The following is a 19,632-nucleotide window of genomic DNA, read 5'->3' as shown; positions in this document are numbered from 1 at the left end:
GTCCGTCCGTCCGTAACGGATAGCTTTTTTCGTTAATTTAGGCATGTTAGAATTGTCCTATCAATTTAAAATTTTGCATGGTGATTCCTTTAGCAGTTAGGTACGATTTAGAAAGCGTAGCAACTCTATAATCATTACCAAATTGTCCGTACGTCCATTTTAAACATGTTGATTTTTTTACTTTTTTAACATCAAATTTTTATGTGATCTAATCATCGGATTGATCTGATTTTTGGTATATTGATTCCTGGGACAACAAAGTATAATGTAATAAACGAAGCAACTCTATAATCAAGTCCTAAAAATGTAAGTATGTCCATAAACATTATCCTGTATCAAGCAGTTTTTTAACAAATTTACTTACAATTTTGCTTTGACTCTTATACATTTATATTAGGATTATTCAGTTCTGAAACTATACAAGTGTTAATGTCCGTTTGTCCTACCGTGCTTCGCTTTTATGGATGTTGTCATCCTTGTTCTTGAAAAATTGGCTATAATATGATACACGATTTTTCATTATGGCTTAGAACAATTTCTAATCCAGCGGATATTAATAGGTTTCGAAGCTATACTGGAATAGTTATTTCTTTCATCGTATTATAAACGGCTTTCCGCGGATATAGAATGTACAATTATAAGGTTAAAACCAGTTTTTTAGCCCCGTGGTGCCGAAGGTGCACGGGCTAATCTTATGATTGTACATTTTTATATTCGTAGGAAGCTGGATATAATACGATGCTAGACATAGTTTTTTCGTATGGATGAGAACCGGTTTCTATCCACCGGATTCGATTGAATACGAGAAAACAATTTCTTTTTATTTTTAAAAGCACAAGTTCTTAAGGAAATCATTCTTGTTTTAAAATCGACATATTTACTATGTTCCATTTTACAATTCAATAGCGAAGTTTTATTTAGGTTGACACATTGAATATGTCTGATACAAACACCCTTGTTACGAACTATTACCAGGCTGGCCCTGGTGGTATTAGGCAAGTTATTTATTTAATTTAATAATCATTATGTAAAAATAAAAGGATATGTCTGTTTGTTCTTATAAATCAAGGGAAGGTTTAAAACTGTCTAGGATAAGGGTACCTCTACCCTTCCAAGATTTGAAAGGTGGAGGATCGACTTTTCCCTCCCCCCTTCCAATAAGTACCACTTTAGGCCTTTAGGAGCGTAGCCGCTAGTTATCCTATTATGTAAAGTAGAAAGCTGTTTTTGTCTGCAGCGAAGGATCTCGCCAACACCTGAACCGGTATAATTCTCCTTTACAGTAAAGCTTCTTATAGGTCCATGGAAGGTTTTTAAATATTTTTGGGGAGGGTATCTTCACCCTCTCATAAAAAAAAATACTTTTTATCTTTTCTTTTTAAAACCTCCCACCTTAAGTGCCTCTAGTGGCTTGTTGGGGCGTAACTAGTAGATACTAAAGTAGCTGTGCATAAAATTCACAATAAAACATACGGACAATCATTAATTTATAATAAGTTTTCTCGGCTGCTAATCCAGATAGAAGGCTTAATTTCTTGTCAACATTCCTATCATTATAGAGCATAATTAATATTGGTCCGATTTTAAACATTTCTGCTTATGGCTGTTGTAATCCTTGTTTTTGTTTAGAGAGCATGTGATACTAGAACTTATTAGTCAAATTATGGAAGAACCAGTTTTTGATACACTAAGAACCAGAGAACAACTAGGCTATAGTGTATATTCACAACTAAGGTAAGATATTCATACTAGGGTTGAGCCGGATATCCGGCCGGATACCTTATATACTATTTGTTTTTGTTCGTTTCTTATAAGAGTTGATTTTAGAGCTTTGCTTCCATTGATGGTGTCATCCTAGTCTTTTTAAAATTTGATTAAATTAAGTTGTAATTGCACAATCGCATTAACCCATTAGTGCCGAGCACCACTTTTATGGACCGATCGAGCTGAAAATTTCAGGGAAGCTTTGTTATGGTAAAAACGGAATTCCAATTTTTTTGTTTTGCTCTAATGGCGTGCACAGGACAGTTGCAATAAAACCCAGTTCGGCGCGAGTAAAGAAACCGTTCGGCATAGGTAACCGTTTATGGCGTTTTTTGGTGCTTTCCCCCGGCATTTAAGCCCGGTTTTGTCCTAAATACCCGGTTTTTTGGCCCAAAAAATTTAAAATGTAATTTTTGAACGTCCAAAGTGAGTTGTAGAGTAGCTAATACTACGATACGATCCGTAATTGAAAACTACATAACCTCATGTAATTGTTAGAGCTACAAGTAAGATACGAAACGATTTATATCACATTTAAGATTTTGGCTATTGGTACCGCCCTTTTCGGTTAATAAAACTAATTTTGTTGTTGTAAAAAAGATCTATTAGTAAAACCGGGTAATAAAAATTTCAGACTTTTCCCCCATATGCCGAGCCGGGCCTATATAGAACGTAAAAAAACGATAAAAAAATCATATAAAAAATAATAATTTGAATAAAATGAATTCACAAATGGATATAGTTGGCAATAAACTTTAAATTTCACGAAAAAAAATCAGTAACTTTACTTCAGAAACAAAAAAGTTAGAAGGGGTATTTTAAAATCACCTCGTTTTTCTTGATTTTCCAATTTTGTTGAGCTATACCAGCAAACGGAAGTAAGCAAAACTGCCTGCTCCAGGGGGAAATGAAAACTAGGGTAATAGAGGGAGGATTCATACTGTCGAATGATGCAATTACGAAACTAGAAACCAGTTTTTTTTTGGTTTTCTGTAACCGGGCGATAAAAACCGGTTCGTCACTAATGGGTTAATTTATTTTATCAATTTAAAATTGCAACGTTTTACTTTTAGGAATACATTTGGAGTTCTTGGTTTTAGCATAACAGTTAATACACAGGTATGTAAAATTCTTACTACTTCAGTAGTTCTATAATTCTTACCGTGCCTACTTGCTGCCTGTTTCGAGTCTGGTCCACACTGCGTCATACTAAAGACGTTAAAATTGGTACCTTTGTCTGGTATGTGACATTAATTCTGAGAGTAGGGTAAATACCTGGGCCCCTAAAAAGGCGCAACTCTTTACCATGAACAGTTAATACTTGTCTGTTGAATGTTACTTAACCTAATATCCGTGGGCGTTAAAGTATCACAACCCATACAAGCGGATGATGTTCTGGCTTCTCTATATGATAACCTAAGATCAAAGGAGAATCCCGCCTCTAGCAAGGCATTTAACAAGATCTATAAGTGTCAGAAACTTGTCTTACGACATATGCTGAAGAAATCTAAAACCTTATTCTGTAATTTAAAGTAGTTTTGTTGAAATGGTCAGAAAATGGTTGTTCTTTCAATGAAGCTTTCAAAATGTCTTTGGTTGGTTTTAGGCTATTTAAATAGCTGAAAATACGTCCGGCAATGATCTATTAATGCCCTATTCTACCCCTTTTATCTTGTAACAATTAAAAGGAATATTTTATTGTCGATTTTTATTTATTTATGGATTTATTATTACTTGAATCTTACACCATATTAGGGTTGGGCCGGATATCCGGCCATTTTCAATATCCGGCCGGATACCGGATATTGAAACTATCCGGCCGGATACCGGATATTGAAACTATCCGGCCAGATATCCGGCTCTATATTTTTTATACTTTACACCAAAAATCTCTGCTTTTTTAAATTTTAAATGGCTATAATTTTCTTATTATTGAAGCTAGAAGGACATTTTTTCTTTATGTAAATTTATATAAGATTTCTGAAGAAATTTTTTTTTGCTACTTTAGTATCTGGTAATTTGGCCGGTTATCCGGCCAGATATCCGGTATCCGGCCAAAAAAGTATCCGGCCCAACCCTACACCATATTATCATGTACTCTAATAAAAATAAAAAGCGGGCTAAAATTAAAATCCCCCATCCCCTCCCCTTCTACTTGTTGAACAAATTGACCAATAAGTGATGTCCATGTAAACAACCTAAATTGACGACAATTTTTCCCCTGTCATAATATTAACGTATATTTTATATCCAATTATGTATTTCATAGTCATCTATCTGATCTAGGCAACGAAGTATACATCAGATCACGTGGACGAGAGAATTGAAAATTTTCTAAATCTTTTCCTTGACAAACATCTGAATGAGAACAAAGTACTGGATGGTATCAAAAGCCTGGCTAAACAAAAGGTTTGTGTAATATATTTGTACTAGAAGTACTATACAATATACATGTCTGTAAATCATCATTCAACATGTTGTAATGTACGCAACTCACACATAAATTTGTTTAGATCAGAAATACAGATTTGGTAAATAACTTACTAAGGAATATTTTATGAAACGTTTGTTTTTGTGCATTTTGAAAAATAATTTTAACTGTTTAGGTGCGGGCGGATGTCACTTTGGGGGAGGAGGTGGAGAGAAACTGGGCGGAGATAATCAGCACAGAATATCTTTTTAACAGATATGAAAAAGAAATTTTGGTCCTCAATGAAATTAAGTAAGCATATTTAATGTCTTAGTGTCTAGCCATCTCGGAGTCACATATCCCAGCGGGGACTATGTATTGGTGCCTTAACCCTGCGGGTCTACCGTGTACCCAATATTACTAAACCTGACGTGACCTAAAGTTAGATACAAACTCAAACACATACCCCTCACTTTATTGATTTCAAAATAAGGGGGAAGGCTTTCCATTGCTAGATTATTAAAATAAATGCCTTTTTGATAATTTAACTAAAAGTCAGAAGGACCATTCACAATGGATTAAAACTTTATAATATGTGCAAAACCTTGGACAAAATTTGATTTAGTAAAAAATGACCGAAAAAAATATTTGGACAAAAATAATGATATTAGCATTTTCGATAAATTTTCTTTAAAAAGTATTAAATTATTTTAGTTTTGTCCAGACTGGACAATTCTACAATTCAAGTTTGGGATAAGTTCGATTTTTCCAAGAAATATTTAAGGTTTTCAATTCTATGCTTAATCTTTTTTGACCCCTTTTAAGATAAAAGTTATATTAATTTTCTTTCATGTTATGTTCATAACATTATTTTTGTAGTTTGGAGGATGTAGTAGAATATTTTACCCCTTTGTTGACGGGTAAGGAGAAATGTAGAAAGCTCAGTGTTCATGTTGTTGGTGCTAAGGTACGTTTCACTATTTTTTTTGCAGCGAAGCTACTCTATAATTCTAAATGGCCGTCCGTAAGTCCGTTAGACCATTGATGAGCAATATTAACTAAACTATAAAACATCCCTGTCGGTCGGACTGCTTTTTACTGATATGTAAACTGATACGAAACTAATCTAGACAAAGCCAAAGTTTTTAAGATAAAGTTATTTCCAGTATGGCTTTGAAACCTATTGATATCCAGACTGAAAATCATGTACATATATCATTGTATTACAGACAATTTTACACGAATATTTAAATAAAATCTAAAAAAAACTATTTTGAATCTTAAATTTTTTATTTTAATTTCCGCCGAAAGATGTCTCAAATTTGATGCGATAAATAACTATTTCCTTCCCTGAATTGAGGATAAAAAAATTTCCTTCTGTAGATTAAAGTTATTGGTTGAAAAGTTTGAACATAGCTAGTTTCGACAGCTAGTCAAGATTTAATAGAATTTTTTAAAAATGAACCAACGAATTTGAGTAAGTGTTTATAAGTACCAGTGTAATTTACAGTTAATGTCCCCTCCCCACCCTCTTATAAAAATGCTAATTGTAATTAACCTTAGGAGGTTGGAGAGATTCAAGATTCAGAGGTGGATTTCAAGCTTAATTTTCTTAAGGTAATTATTGTATATTCTTTGAATAATAGTAACAGGATGTCTAAATATCTATTTGTCTGTCAATCTGGGTAGGACATAGGATCTCGCCTTCGAACCGTTCTGGATCTCTTTAATGTAAATCGTCTCAGGGAGGTTTATAACTAAACTTATTTAGGGGAGAAAAATTACCTACCTAGTAATGTTTAAAAAATAGTTTATATAAATTTTTTGGGGAATCCCAATGCATTTAGCTGAGCAATGACTAAGTTTCTGATACAAGGTAGTAAGATTAAAATTATTGTTGTAACGTTTAAAATCTGTTATAATTTATAATCCAATTATGAGTCATCCGTAAGCCCCAAAGTTTTAAGTCAACTAAAAGCAGCTTAATAAATTTGGGGTCCATTTTTTGAAAATTTTTGAGGCGTTTTTTTATTAAAAATTAACTAATTTTGATTTTATTGGCTACTTAATGAAAAGGGCATTGAGCGAATGGCGCTATATTATCGAGATTTTAAATGATTGATTTAAACGAAAAAGACTTCTTTCGAGATTTTTATTTCAAAAACGCATCTCTAAAGTCAAAAAACTGAGATGAATTCTTTAAAAAAACTTTTGCCCCACTAAAATCAATTTGCCTCACTAAAATTTTAGTGAGGCAAAATTATCCCCTTAAAATTTTTAGTTTGCCTCACTGATTTTAGTGGGGCAAAAGTTTTTTAAGAATTCACCTCTGTTTGTTTCAGATGAGAGAGCAGAGTATTGAAGACGTGGAAACATTCAAGAAATCATTGAAAATTCATCCAGTCCTACACGTCAAAGAATAAACTAAATCATTCTTTTTGATGAAATATAAATATTTTTTTTTATCAGGAACGTATAGCCGAAATAGAATGACTTGATGGTGAAATTGTTACCCTAGGACAAGGACGACAAAGCTTATACATATATTTCTAAAGGTGAAGTTTTTCTATAATTAGTGTCGTCCATTAAAACAAGCTGATTTTTACTTTTTTGATAACAAATTTTCGTATGATAAAATTATCCTATTCTTCTGATTTTTGGAATACTGATTCCCATTGCAACAAGGTACGATGTTATAAGCCAAGCATCTCTATAATCAAAACCTGAAAATGTCAGTTTAAAACTTTGGATACTACTTACTAGTTTGGAACCAACCAATCCAAGTTCAAGAAAAGTACCAAAATTTTAAAGTCAACGAATATGATAAAAGGGGTTTAAAAACTTTAAAAAAGAAAGAAAATTCAAATTTGTTAACGTTATATAAATTGGGGAAAGAGTCAGAGGTAGAATTGTATATTTTTTTATGTGTATTTATTTTAATAACTCAAAGTAAAAGGATTTTGTTAAGAAGGGGATTTTAAAAAGGGAAAAAAAGACTTTCTCAAAGAAGATAATTTTACAATTTTTTAGATTACTATTTTTAAGGGTCGGTTATACGTTCCTGAATCAAATCATCACAAAATTTGATATTTTTCCCAGATTTTTTTTTTTTTTTTTTTTGTCACATTTTGTCATAATTTAAATGTATTGTATGATAGTTTTTTTTAAATTATTTGATGGTATATCACTTACAATGATAGTGGATAATCCACCCCCCCCCCCCTCCTTTGGTTTTCTTAGTTTTAAATTTTCAAAATAGTGTTTTAAGTGCCTGTAAGGAGCCCTAACCCCGCGGGACTCTTTCTCGACCTTATTACACCTGATCCTATCCCACATCAAAGTATCACAAATACGTTTTTTTTTAAATTCAATTAGATCAATCTGCTGGCGATTGACCAAAATTATTAGAGCAAATTATGGAGAAACAGACTTTCAAATGAAACTGTATCTAGTATGTTCACAGTTCTCAGCCGTATTAAAAAATCATGTGTCGTATCAAATTGTAGAATATTTTCCACGGATTAGAATATATAACAAAAAACTTTTTTGCCCAGGCTTCCGGCATTTCGGGGCCTACAAAGCTTTCATTTTACCATCCATGGAAAACTGTCTATAATTTGATAAACGAATCAAATTAAATGCTGCTATTGTAGGTAATTAATCTAGGAAAAAAATTTTTATTTTTGTTTGAGATTTTGTATTTACATACTATAGCTAGGTATCAAAATTATAAAAAATGTATTTAATAATCAAAATTTTAATCACACAAAATATTATCTGTATTTTATGTATAAAATTTGTCTATTTTTGCTTATTCTCTTTAAAACTACTGCATGTGATTATCTAGAATGTTATAGATTACATTTAAAAAACATAATGTTCATCTTATATTTTTTTCTTCGTCGAGTTGTGAATTTTAAATAAAATTACACTGCCTAATTTATTTTATGACTTTTCAAAAAGGTAGGTATATAGTTTTCACTTCTTCCACTAATTAAAAAAAATGTTAGTGCTATCTCTAAATGAATGGCCTTTGTGACCTCCTGAACTGCGGATTTAGCATATTTGTTGTCAAAATGTTAAGACCCCGCCATACAAAAGATGTTAAAAATATTGTTTTTGTCCATTACTTTCGACCAGGTTAGGTTGTGTTGGGTACCGGAAAGCCAAAAAGGGTTAGGTTGTATGATCACAAGTCCAGTAATATAATTTATTCGTTTTATAGGTTCAGTTTTTAGCGAGATCCTTTGGTACACACTACTCTTAAGTTGGGGTATTTCAGGAACATTTTGATTTAAGTTAAAGTCATCTTGAAACAGTTGGGGCGAAATAACTCAATCACTGGACTAAACAGTTTGTACATTTCAATTTCATAGAAGCTTTCTGCTTGTCCTATGTTCCTTTTTATTTTGGGGAACCTCGTTGGACTTAAAGGCTATGTAGATTATAGACCTCCGGAATGTAAAGGATATCTGTCTGTTCGTTTGTTTGTAACTAAGGATCTTGCTAATTGCTGAACCGATGTGGTTCTCCTTTACAGGGTAGCTTCTCAGATTCCTGGGAAGGTTTATAACTATTTTTAAAATCATTCTCCCAAGAGAAATCACCCCTAGAAAATTATCTCCCCCCCCCTCAAAAGAATAAATAAAATTAACTAGAGGCCTAGGGCGTATCCGCTAGTAAATCATAGTAAGATACGTACTTATTATAATTTTTTTATAATAGATTCAATTCCCACAGTGATGAGTTATCAATTTATTTTGATTTGATTTGAAATTAGAAAATATATTTGAGTTCTACTTTGTAATATGATTGATAATATATGTGTAGTCTTCTACAAAAAAGTAATTTTTGTAGTTTGCACAATGTACACCCAGGTTCTACGAAATACCAGAAAAAAAAATCGTTTTACCAGAAAAGTGGTAAAGCTGGTCAACCTGGTATAATATACCAGTTTCGTGGTAAATTTTACCAGCAAAAATTTTAGCCAAAAAATTAGTCAAATTTTACCATTTTTTTTGTAAAATTTGACGAAACAAAAAAACCCGTTTTTTGTGTTTTAAATAAAAAACAGCTCTTCATAATCAGTTGTAGTACTTTAAAATAATGACTTTTATACAATGAAGCCTAAATTTAAATTTTTTTTTTTTTTTTCAATTTTACCACTTTTGGAAGTTTTACCAAAAATGTGGTCAATTTTACAACTCTATTTTTCAGGTTAAGTCCGAATTTTCGGACTTAGACAAAAAAACACAATTTGGTCAATTTTTACCAAAAAGTTGGTAAAATTTGACAAGGTATTTTTTTAGGCTAAGTCCAGATTTTTGGACTTTGCCAAAAAAAATGAACTTGGTAAAATTTGACCAACTTTTTGGTAAAAATTGACAAGGTAAATTTTTAGGCTAAGTCCAAATTTTTGGACTTTGCCAAAAAAAAAAACTTGGTAAAATTTGACCAACTTTTTGGTAAAAATTGACAAGGTAAATTTTTAGGCTAAGTCCAAATTTTTGGACTTTGCCAAAAAAAAAAACTTGGTAAAATTTGACCAACTTTTTGGTAAAAATTGACAAGGTAAATTTTTAGGCTAAGTCCAAATTTTTGGACTTTGCCAAAAAAAAAAACTTGGTAAAATTTGACCAACTTTTTGGTAAAAATTGACAAGGTAAATTTTTAGGCTAAGTCCAGATTTTTGGACTCTGCCAAAAAAAAAAACTTGGTAAAATTTGACCAACTTTTTGGTAAAAATTGACAAGGTAAATTTTTAGGCTAAGTCCAGATTTTTCCAAACAAACATCCTTCTACTTAATGATAAAAATCGCAAATAAAATATAATGAGGAAATATTCAGACCTAATACTTTCCAAACAAACATCCTTTTACTCAGCACTATTTGCTTTCGTTATATGGAATATGAAATTAATAAAATATGATGATAATGATTTTATTTAGAATTTATTTCATATTATAACATAACAGGTCATATAGATATTATCCAGGTCAATACTGAAACTACAAAAGATTGGCATCCAAGATAACAACAGTCTACTACTGATGCCTAAATGTCGATTGATAACAGTGCCACCTGGAGAGGTAAATTGTAATGCTGCTTTTATGGAGATTAATGTACTGAAGAACAATCAGGCAAGTCTCCTACCTGGAGGTACTCTGACTATTTGGCTGGAAGTTATAAAACCTGGACCTGAAAGTGCAGTATCCTGTCTCTCTGGTGACCTGGAGAATTGTTTTGAGGATCCAGAGTTTACTGATTGTTTGATAGAAACTAGTACCTCCAAATTAAAAGTGCACAAGTTTATACTTGCCTCAAGATCTCCAGTATTTAAGGTAGGTTTTTCCATTCTTACTTGTTAATTAAATTCTTGTCAATATTTTTAGGTAAATTTTTAGGCTAAGTCCAGATTTTTCCAAACAAACATCCTTCTACTTAATGATAAAAATCGCAAATAAAATATAATGATGATAATGATTTTATTTAGAATTTATTTCATATTATAACATAACAGGTCATATAGATATTATCCAGGTCAATACTGAAACTACAAAACTTACTAGTATCGTTTCTGTAAATAACATTTTTTAGAATTTTAGCTTGTGGAATGTTTGGAGCTCTCGAGTAGAACTTAATTAATAAACACCGATTGGGCGGATTGTAATCAATACGCTTTATATGTTAAAGTCAATATTTTTTAGAATTTTAGCTTGTGGAATGTTAGGTGTCAACATTGTCGTCATAATAAACACTGATTGTAATCAATACGCTTTATTTAAGTTAATTTTAACTGACTAACAGAATATTCTCTGTTCAACATTGATCGTCATAATAAAACTTATTAGTATCGTTCTGTAAATTATTTGTTAATTTTAACTGACTAACATATTTTCTCGGTTCAACATTGTCGTCATAATAAATAATGAAATTTTTTGTATAATCTGTGACTGTTACATCTTGAGATGGAAATCTAGTTGTTCTCCATGGAACTGCAAAGCTCCACACTTCAAAACTGGTTCAACTCCAAAATCCTGAAAAAGAATATTCATTTTTAAATTAAGCAATTAAAGGATTAACAAATCAAAAAGGCCTTACACAAAAGGAAAGTTAACGGTTTTGGGAAAATTTCATGGAGAAAGTAGATACAGCTTGTGTACGTGCCTGCTTATTAGAGAAAGTTTAATTCAGTTATCAATACATAACCAGACTGAGAGAAACTAAGAATGTCTTATAACGGGAATTTGGAGTTATGGTATGAATTAAATAGTCGTATGTTAGTTTTAAGAGAGAGTCTAGAGATTAGAGCCAGAACTGACAATGTCGAGATCCAGAGGGAGGTTTGTAAGAGGTTATATCAACATGGATGGATTACTACACATCTTAATCGCTGCCGTCCTTCCCCTCTGCTGCCCGCCGCTGCCCAGGCTGCCGAACTGGCAGCTGTTCTTCACGAAGTAAACATGCACGAGGATGAATGTAATGCTGTTTAGATTTTAATAATATCCTGAATGTACTGTTTCAATAATATAAAGTAGTAAAATCTAATTTTAAATAGCTACCTATCTAGTACATTATTTTTATGTATTAACTTTTGTCTAACCAGTTTAATATCTATCTAATAAATTTAATAATAGCTTAATTGTTAATATAATTTAGTATACAGTTTCATAAAGGTAGTTCGATGTGTGTCTGTGTATATTAACTTCATATTTGTTATGCTTGTATACATGGAAACTACCTTTTGGGGCCGAGGTGTTGCCGTAGTTGCGTGTAGGATTATTCCAACTATCTTTTATTACAAATAATTAAACACTTACTTTTAACGGATGAATTTCTGACGGCAACAGCTTCATGTTGGTGCAAGAAATGTTCCACGGTCGAATTGCGGTCAGCTTATAATCGGAGAATAAACCCAGCTGTGTGCGAAGCTAAACCTGAAAAAGAATATTAATTGAAATATAATTTATATATATTTTTAATATTATTTTACATAAAACACATCTTATAATATCTTTCTATTAAGGGTATAAAAATTCGTTACGCTTAAAACAATCATAAACCTTAAAGGGCGAATATAGGTTGGATATAATATGAGCTTATTTCAAAGGTGCTATTATATAGATTATAATAAATAATTTAAAGATAATGACATATCTAATTGTATTAGTCTGTTTACAGCTTATAAAACCTGTCTAACTCAAGATAATATTATGTAATTAGTGTGGTTCCCTAAGAACTCAAACACTCTACCATCACACAAGGCTTCGTAGCAAGGTTGAATTAAAAAGGCTTCGGTAAAGGATAGTCTTAATAACATGGCCTAAAATATCCATGTTCTTATTAAAATTATTTTAACACTTACTTCTATGTAAACCATTCACTAATTGCAGCGCCCATATATTTTCTCACGAATCTGATTCCTGGTTAAGTCTGAAAAACAATATTAATTGAAATATAATTTGTTAATATTTCTATTATTATTTATATATATTAATAGTAGAATACTTTAAATATTAAGAATAGGATAAAAAGTCGTTCTTATATCATATATCAAAAAGGTTTAAAAAATTATAAAACAAACAGTTTATCGAAGCAGCTTAAAACCATGCGTAAGGTCCTAAATTATATTGATTTTTTATTACATTATTTAAACACTTACTTCTATCTCGCCAATCTTTAATTGCAGCGCCCAAATAGTTATTTCTGATGAATCAGTGTTGCTGAACCTGAAAAACAATATTCAATTTAAATATAATTTATTAATATTTCTTTTACATTCATATATATTAAACCCGGATTATTTAATATTAAGAATAGGATAAAAAGTGTTTCTTAGATCAAATCAAAAAGGTTTAAAAAAGGCTTAAAACAATTATCCTATTATATAAATATATTAATATTGTTCTCTTTTACAACGAAGCTTTTTATTTATTTTAATCTATAGCTGAAACTCAAATTAAAAATAGGATGAGGCCTCGACTTTTCTCTTCCTACTTTAAGTGCCCCTAGAGGCTTCTAAGGGGCATAGCCGCTAGTAAAACTTAAACCGTTAATCGAAGGCAGCCTAAAACCGTACGCTCAAGGTCCTATATTATTAATGTTTTTATATTAAAATTATTTAAACACTTACTTTTACGCAAACCACTCTTTGATTGCAGGGTCCATATACTAACAGCCAAGACTGAAGGTGGACACGTACTTTTTTAAACTTCTGACTATCATCTCTTTGATTGCAGGGTCCATATATCAACACTAACAGCCAAGACTGGTAGACAAGTACTTTTTTAAACTTCTGAATATATAGCTCTCTAGGAGTTCTTAACTGACATTCATATAAATCTTGTGACATGGACCATCTCCTGTCAATCATACTTGGATATAACACGTATTTTCTCTAAGAGACTTGAACTATAACACTCATTGTTTACAATAGTTTTCAATCGGTATAGCGGCATACATGCACATGCTCTGTACAGGTATACAACTTTATATTGAAAAATATTTCTTTTATATCCATTGCAATATATTTTTTTATATTTTATCGATGATATTTCATTTAAGTCATTGCAAAAATATATTACATTCACATTAAAAAAAATTTACATTTATTTAACTTTCGTAACCCTGTTTTCAGATGATAAAATCAACGTGCTGGACAAAGTTGCCAAACTTTAAAAAACACCTTATGTATATAATATCATTTTAATATTTTACCGGTTAATTAATTAAAACTGCATAACTTATATAATTCATGAAATGTTATTATTCGTTGCAATTTTACGATTAAAAATATAACTGTCTTGCAAAGTGTTTTGCCACCTATTCAATCTGTATGTTGGCAACCGTAACTTTCCATCGGCGCAATAATTCAACTGGACTATATGACTACGGTGCATTTTTGTATTTTAGTAATCATTTTTAGTGAAATTACAGTGAATTTTGAAGTTAATATGTATCATTCTGTTTTATAATTCAAATTTTATCATTAATTATTGAAAATTCTTTCTAAAATATTCTTCGTATTCGTTTTTTCTCCCATTTTTGGGACTCTTTTTAGCTTACGTAATATACAGGACTTTTTTAAATGTAAAATTAATAAATATATGTCTTGCACCGTAGTATAAACGGATTGTCGCAAATATAGGAGTACAATTATAAGAATGAAACTACTTTTTTGGCCCAGAGGTGCCGGAGGCACTGGCTAAAAATAACTGTTTTTAACTTATGCTTTTAGATTTTTATATTCGTAGAAAACCATGCATATAATACGATATGCTAGTTACCTAGTTTTTTTGCGTATGAATGAGAACACCTGTTCCTATCCACCGGATTCGAATGAATACGAGCTATTTTTATTTTGTAATTTTTTATTTCTTAAATATTCTACCTTTTCAGATAGTTCTGAATAACAGGCTATTCAAGTCAATCACCTGGGTACGCGTACATCATAATAACAGGTATGGGTGTATATTAGCTGTATAAGATTTATTTTTTTTCTCCTGTTACAAAATTTGTTTTAAATAAATAGGGGGGGGGGGGAAGTTTTGACACATTTGCGTAAACAGGGAGTATAGGCTTTATCTTTGGACTGAGAGTATAGGTTATTAGGGATAAAATCATTCTTATATGATGAATTTTCCCAAGTTTTAATATTTTTTGGATAGGCCTCCAGGTTCCGGAGCTCCAGGCCTTCCCCCCCCCCCCCTTGTTTAAGGACAAATAAAATACCGGAAAGTTAAAAAACATTAATCATACCCCTCCCAAAAATAAACAAGACAAACAAAATAATCATTCCTCAAATTAGGATGGATCCATACCAATACCACGAGCTGCATGACAGATGGGACGCCCTCATGGTTAGGATGTTGAGACTCTTCTCCAAGTTAAATATTCGAGTTCAAGAAGAATCATGTGGCATTGATGACGCTGCTGAAATAGTAAAACTGTTATACCATCACGGTTGGGTAGAGACACAATTAAAGAAGAATGAACCTATGCCCGAGAATCTCTACGAGAACGAGAGACCCCGCCTGGATGATACCGAGAGATATGTCATTGACCATGAAGCCGACTGTGCACCTTTCCTCACCAACGTCAGCCCTTTTTTCTAAATAAAACCCAGAGTAACAAGGTAAAAACTACGAAATTATTGCAGGGGTGTATATTCTGCTCCGGGGGGGGGGGGGGGAGGGTAGGGGGAAAAAAGAAATAAGTGGATCAATGATGGAAGTTGCTTCAAATCACCTGCTCTTGTTCATGGCTAGTTGTCTTTTGTAGCAGGGGAAAAAATTGTTTTTAACCAAAAAATGTTTCAGAATTCTTTGAGTTTTTTCATTAAAAAACGCTTTAGTTTTCTCATTTTTAATTCAATGTTCTTTCCTTTCAGGGAAGAGAAAGGAGAAGCTAGGAGAAGCCGAGCTCGCCGCCGGCGATTTCATCCAGCCTCCGGATATCCATGCTGAAAGCGAATTTTAATTGTAATTTGTGGCGTTATCCTCTTAGAAAATTTTGTTTGTATTATTTAACTCCCCATCCCCCCCCCCCAAACTAAATTGCTGGGTTAGGTTAGGCTAGGTTAAGTTATACGGCTAGGTAGAGGCCAGGCGCCGTTTTTCTAGGGGGGGGGGGGGGGTATTTCCTAAGAGGATAACATCATTTTGTTCTTTCAGAACATTTACGTTAACCTCTCTTTGATTGCAGCGCCCATATATTTTATAATTAAGTACCCATGGTGACAGTGATCGAGCCCCACTGGTCGTGCAGATATATAATTTCCTGCATATAAACATTAATAAACATTATTTACCCCTAAAGCCGACGATTACGCACGTGTACAGTTTTTTAAGCTTCTGGCTATAGCTCTCTAGGAGATCTTAATTGATATGTTTTATTTTTTGTTTTTTTTTGTTTTTTGATATTTTTGTTATGTTGTTTTATATTATTTATTATTATTTATTTTATAGCAAATTAACAAATTTTCTGGGTTCAACATTGTTGTTATAATAAAACTCCATGCAACTGCAGAATTCTGCAAAAGTCACGACCAGTGGGGCTCGATTATATATGCGTTCGTCGGCTTTTCAGGGAAGGCAGGAAATTTATATAGGTATTATCCAGGTCAGGACTGGAACAAACAAAATTTTATGTATATATTGTATATAGTTATTTTTTTCAAAGTAAAAAAATGTCAGACCAACGCTGGATGACGTATGTATAATTGGATCACAATTTGGATAGGTAAGTTTAATTAATTTTATAGACAATCAAAGAATAAATAAGGGTATTTTCTTATGTTTGTAACTCTAACTCTTTATTTTGTGAGTTCCTTTGACATTTAATTTTGGTTTCAAAAAGTGTCACTCCCCCCCCCCCCCCCTTTTTTGCTTTCTCCTTCTTTCGTTATATGTAAACAAGTAATAACCTTATTATTATAACCAGGGGTGTATATTCTGCACAAGATTTATTTTTTTTCCCCTGCTACAAAATTTTTATTTTTTTTCCCCCCTAGATTTTTCTGAAAAAGTAGGGGGGGAAATAGAAAAATATTTAAAGAACTCTATATTTCATTTATTTTATCCCTCCTACCACACATTTTTTTAGTTTTTTTAACCAAGGAGGGGGGCAAAATGGAAAAAATGTTTTCAGTTTTCTTAATTTTTACATTTTTTTTTCCTCCAACCACTTATTTTTTATTCCCCCCCCCCCCTGAGCAGGGGATCCCATGCAGAATATACATCCCTGATTATAACATATACTTCTTATTTCAGGAGTTACCTATACACCCCTGTTAGACGTTATTGAAATGGGAGACAATTTGATTGGTACACTCTCTAAAGCTCTACTGAAGCGTATAAGAAGTGGAGATAAGACGAAAAATGTACAGGTGACTTTTTACAACTAATTATTTCTACATATTTAAGATGAGACCTTACTTTTCATTACTGTACTTAAAGTATAATCTATGCTCGACTTTAATTTCTATTTTTCACTTGCAGTCAGCGCACTATAAACATGCTTGCTCTTACACCAGTATAGTCATATGTACTGTAATCAATTGACACGTGTAGCTTGCCCAAATAACGATCCATAACAACTCCCCTATATTATTTTAAATAAGTAATTCACTAATTATGTAATCTTTTTCCAGTTGCAGCAAAAACTGAGGTCCATAAGAAAACTCTTCTGTAAGGTAACGAGAACCAGAAAATGGCGCATGCAGAAACATCAACAAAGTGAAGACAGTCAGCCATTACTAGAAGAAGAACAGCAGGAGGATTTGATGGATGTGGAATATGAGAACGAAACTGCATCGTCAAAAGGTAACCTACAATATCTGTAATATAAAGTAGAACGATGTCGGTCTGTCTGTTTGTTGTTTGTTTGTCCAAATTCCCACAAACATTGTCTCCCAATTTTTGTTTTTTATTTTCCTTTCAATCTAAATTTCAAACAATTGGTTTGATCAAACGTTAGTTAAGTTTGTCTCAAGATATCCTTGTTCCAGGGGTGTATATTCTACATGGGATCCCTTAACCTAACCCACCTTCACCCACTCTCTACATTTATCTACTTTTTCTGGAATTTTTAATTTTTTAACTTTCTAATTTGACTAGTTTTTCTTTACGGCATTATCCTTATACTAAAGTAACAGGATGTCTGTGTGTCTGTTCAAAAGGATCTTGCTAACCGCTGAACCGATTGGGTTCTCCTTTACAGGGTACCTTCACATAGGTCCCGGGAAGGTTTATAACTATAAAACACCATGTTTAACATCGTATTTTTTTAGGTAAAGTTTGTACAGGCTGCAATACCAACTTCACAAAGGAAACCGAAAGTATATGTTATCAATGCTACGCAAACCAAGTTTTGGAGCGATTAAATAACAATCCTGAAGAAACAAACTACATTAATATTGTTGTAGACAATATTAACAACAATAATACCAACGATAATAATGATGCAGACAATGACAGCATTCAAGATGCCGAGGACTGGGACCACGTCGAATTGTTTGATATACCTGAAGATTATTTTGACCCAGATGATGACGATGACCCTGATGACGAACCTGATGGCGAACCTGATGGCGATCATGACGGGGATAAATTCAAACATCTTACAGAACTTGAGAAAGAAATTGTTAATGATTTCAGAAGCGTTTGTGTTCTAGACAACCCCATCTCTCACAACAAAGTTAGAATCATCCTGGCGATTCTGAAACGCTCGTGTATTTTCAAATTTCCGTCATATAATACATTATTCAAACCCAAATACAAAGTTGAAATCAAAGAAAACAAATATAATCCTACAAATGCTCCTGGTTCACTGATTGAGTGCAGGTATGTTTATATACGATTTAGAAAGCGTAGCATTTCTATAATCATTACCAGAATTTCCGTACGTCCATTCTAAACATGTCGATTTTTCTCCTTTTTTAACAACAAACTTTCAAGTGTTCTAATTATCAGTTTGATCATTCTTTGGTATATTGCTTCCTGCGACAACTTGAGAACAATATTATAAGCGAAGCCACTCTATAATTAATTCCTTAAAATTTAAGTATGTGCATAAACCTTATCCTTCTTGAAGTATTTTTTTTTAACAAATTTACTTACATTCAATTTTGGTTCGACTTTAATATTTTTAAATTCAGTTCAGATACTTCACAATTGTTAATGTCCGTTTGTCGTACCGTTACAGTGCTTTGGTTTTTATGGATGTTGTCATCCTTGTTCCATTACTTTTCATCGTAATATTATTTGGAGCCCGATGGTGCAAAATTTCTTTGAATTGTGCAAGTTTTAGTTAAAAATATATTTCTTTTTCCAGATTCCCTACCTATGAGATCCTCCAAGACGCCATCACAGACTTTAAACGGTTGAATGGACAACAGGCTGTTGATGATCATATAACTTTTGACATCTCGGGCGACGGAGTGAAAGCAGCTCAGGGATCTCATATCTCCTATTATACTGTCTGGATTAGGTAAGTAATTAATATATTGTGGATTTGAAAGGGTTGGGTTGGGATAAAGTTCTTTTCATATACAGCATGACCCTCGAAAAAATATTTTTTAGGATTGGCACCCTATATTTCAAAGGATATCAAAATATTTGTTTTACATCAATTGACAGCCCAGAAAGAAAACTAAGTTTACAATTGATACTTTTTTCTATTGCATACATATATAAAAATCTGTCTTACTGTATACCAGGACTTAATTAATACCATAAGTAAACCTAGTTTTTACCACTTTTACGGTAAAATTTTACCAGCCTTTACGTTTTATAAATCAGTGACTACAATTTTAAGTCTAAGGTATTAAATGCTATTATTATTAATTCTTCTTTATTATTTCAGGTTATTCTTCAACAAGGATTTCAGTGTTATATTGCCAGTCAGCATATTTGAGAAGACGAGGAGGCGTCCCTACAGTTACAACTTTCTGGATA

The 19,632-nt window shown here is 32.4% G+C and overlaps 1 protein-coding gene and 1 long non-coding RNA gene across 3 annotated transcripts in view; one reads left to right on the top strand and one right to left on the bottom strand.

The window, feature by feature from the left end:
* LOC145326510 (nardilysin-like) overlaps positions 1-7,865 on the top strand; it is a 50,113-nt gene extending 42,248 nt beyond the window's left edge. Inside the window, exons 28-35 of the mRNA XM_080169882.1 lie at positions 922-995; positions 1,630-1,734; positions 2,838-2,883; positions 4,051-4,173; positions 4,371-4,486; positions 5,054-5,141; positions 5,738-5,791; positions 6,517-7,865. Coding sequence (XP_080026008.1) covers positions 922-995; positions 1,630-1,734; positions 2,838-2,883; positions 4,051-4,173; positions 4,371-4,486; positions 5,054-5,141; positions 5,738-5,791; positions 6,517-6,597 — 687 coding nt within the window. The 3' untranslated portion in view covers positions 6,598-7,865. The remainder of the gene's footprint in view (positions 1-921; positions 996-1,629; positions 1,735-2,837; positions 2,884-4,050; positions 4,174-4,370; positions 4,487-5,053; positions 5,142-5,737; positions 5,792-6,516) is intronic.
* Positions 7,866-10,657: 2,792 nt separating this feature from the next.
* On the bottom strand, positions 10,658-13,626 carry LOC145325446 (uncharacterized). Of its 2 annotated transcripts, none has more exons than XR_013881484.1 (4): positions 12,840-13,626; positions 12,543-12,610; positions 11,998-12,114; positions 10,658-11,211 (listed from the first exon to the last, which is right to left on the bottom strand). It is a non-coding gene; the product is annotated as an uncharacterized LOC145325446 (long non-coding RNA). The 2 variants fall into 2 exon arrangements; XR_013881485.1 differs by lacking the exon at positions 10,658-11,211 and having other exon boundaries at positions 11,820-12,114; positions 12,840-12,906; positions 13,311-13,626.
* Positions 13,627-19,632: the final 6,006 nt, after the last annotated feature.

The sequence above is a fragment of the Acartia tonsa genome, chromosome 8 (assembly GCF_053477335.1).
Source record: "Acartia tonsa isolate MP-2025a chromosome 8, ASM5347733v1, whole genome shotgun sequence".
In the NCBI taxonomy this organism is placed as follows: domain Eukaryota; kingdom Metazoa; phylum Arthropoda; class Copepoda; order Calanoida; family Acartiidae; genus Acartia; species Acartia tonsa.
This window is presented reverse-complemented; position numbering and strand designations above follow the sequence as displayed.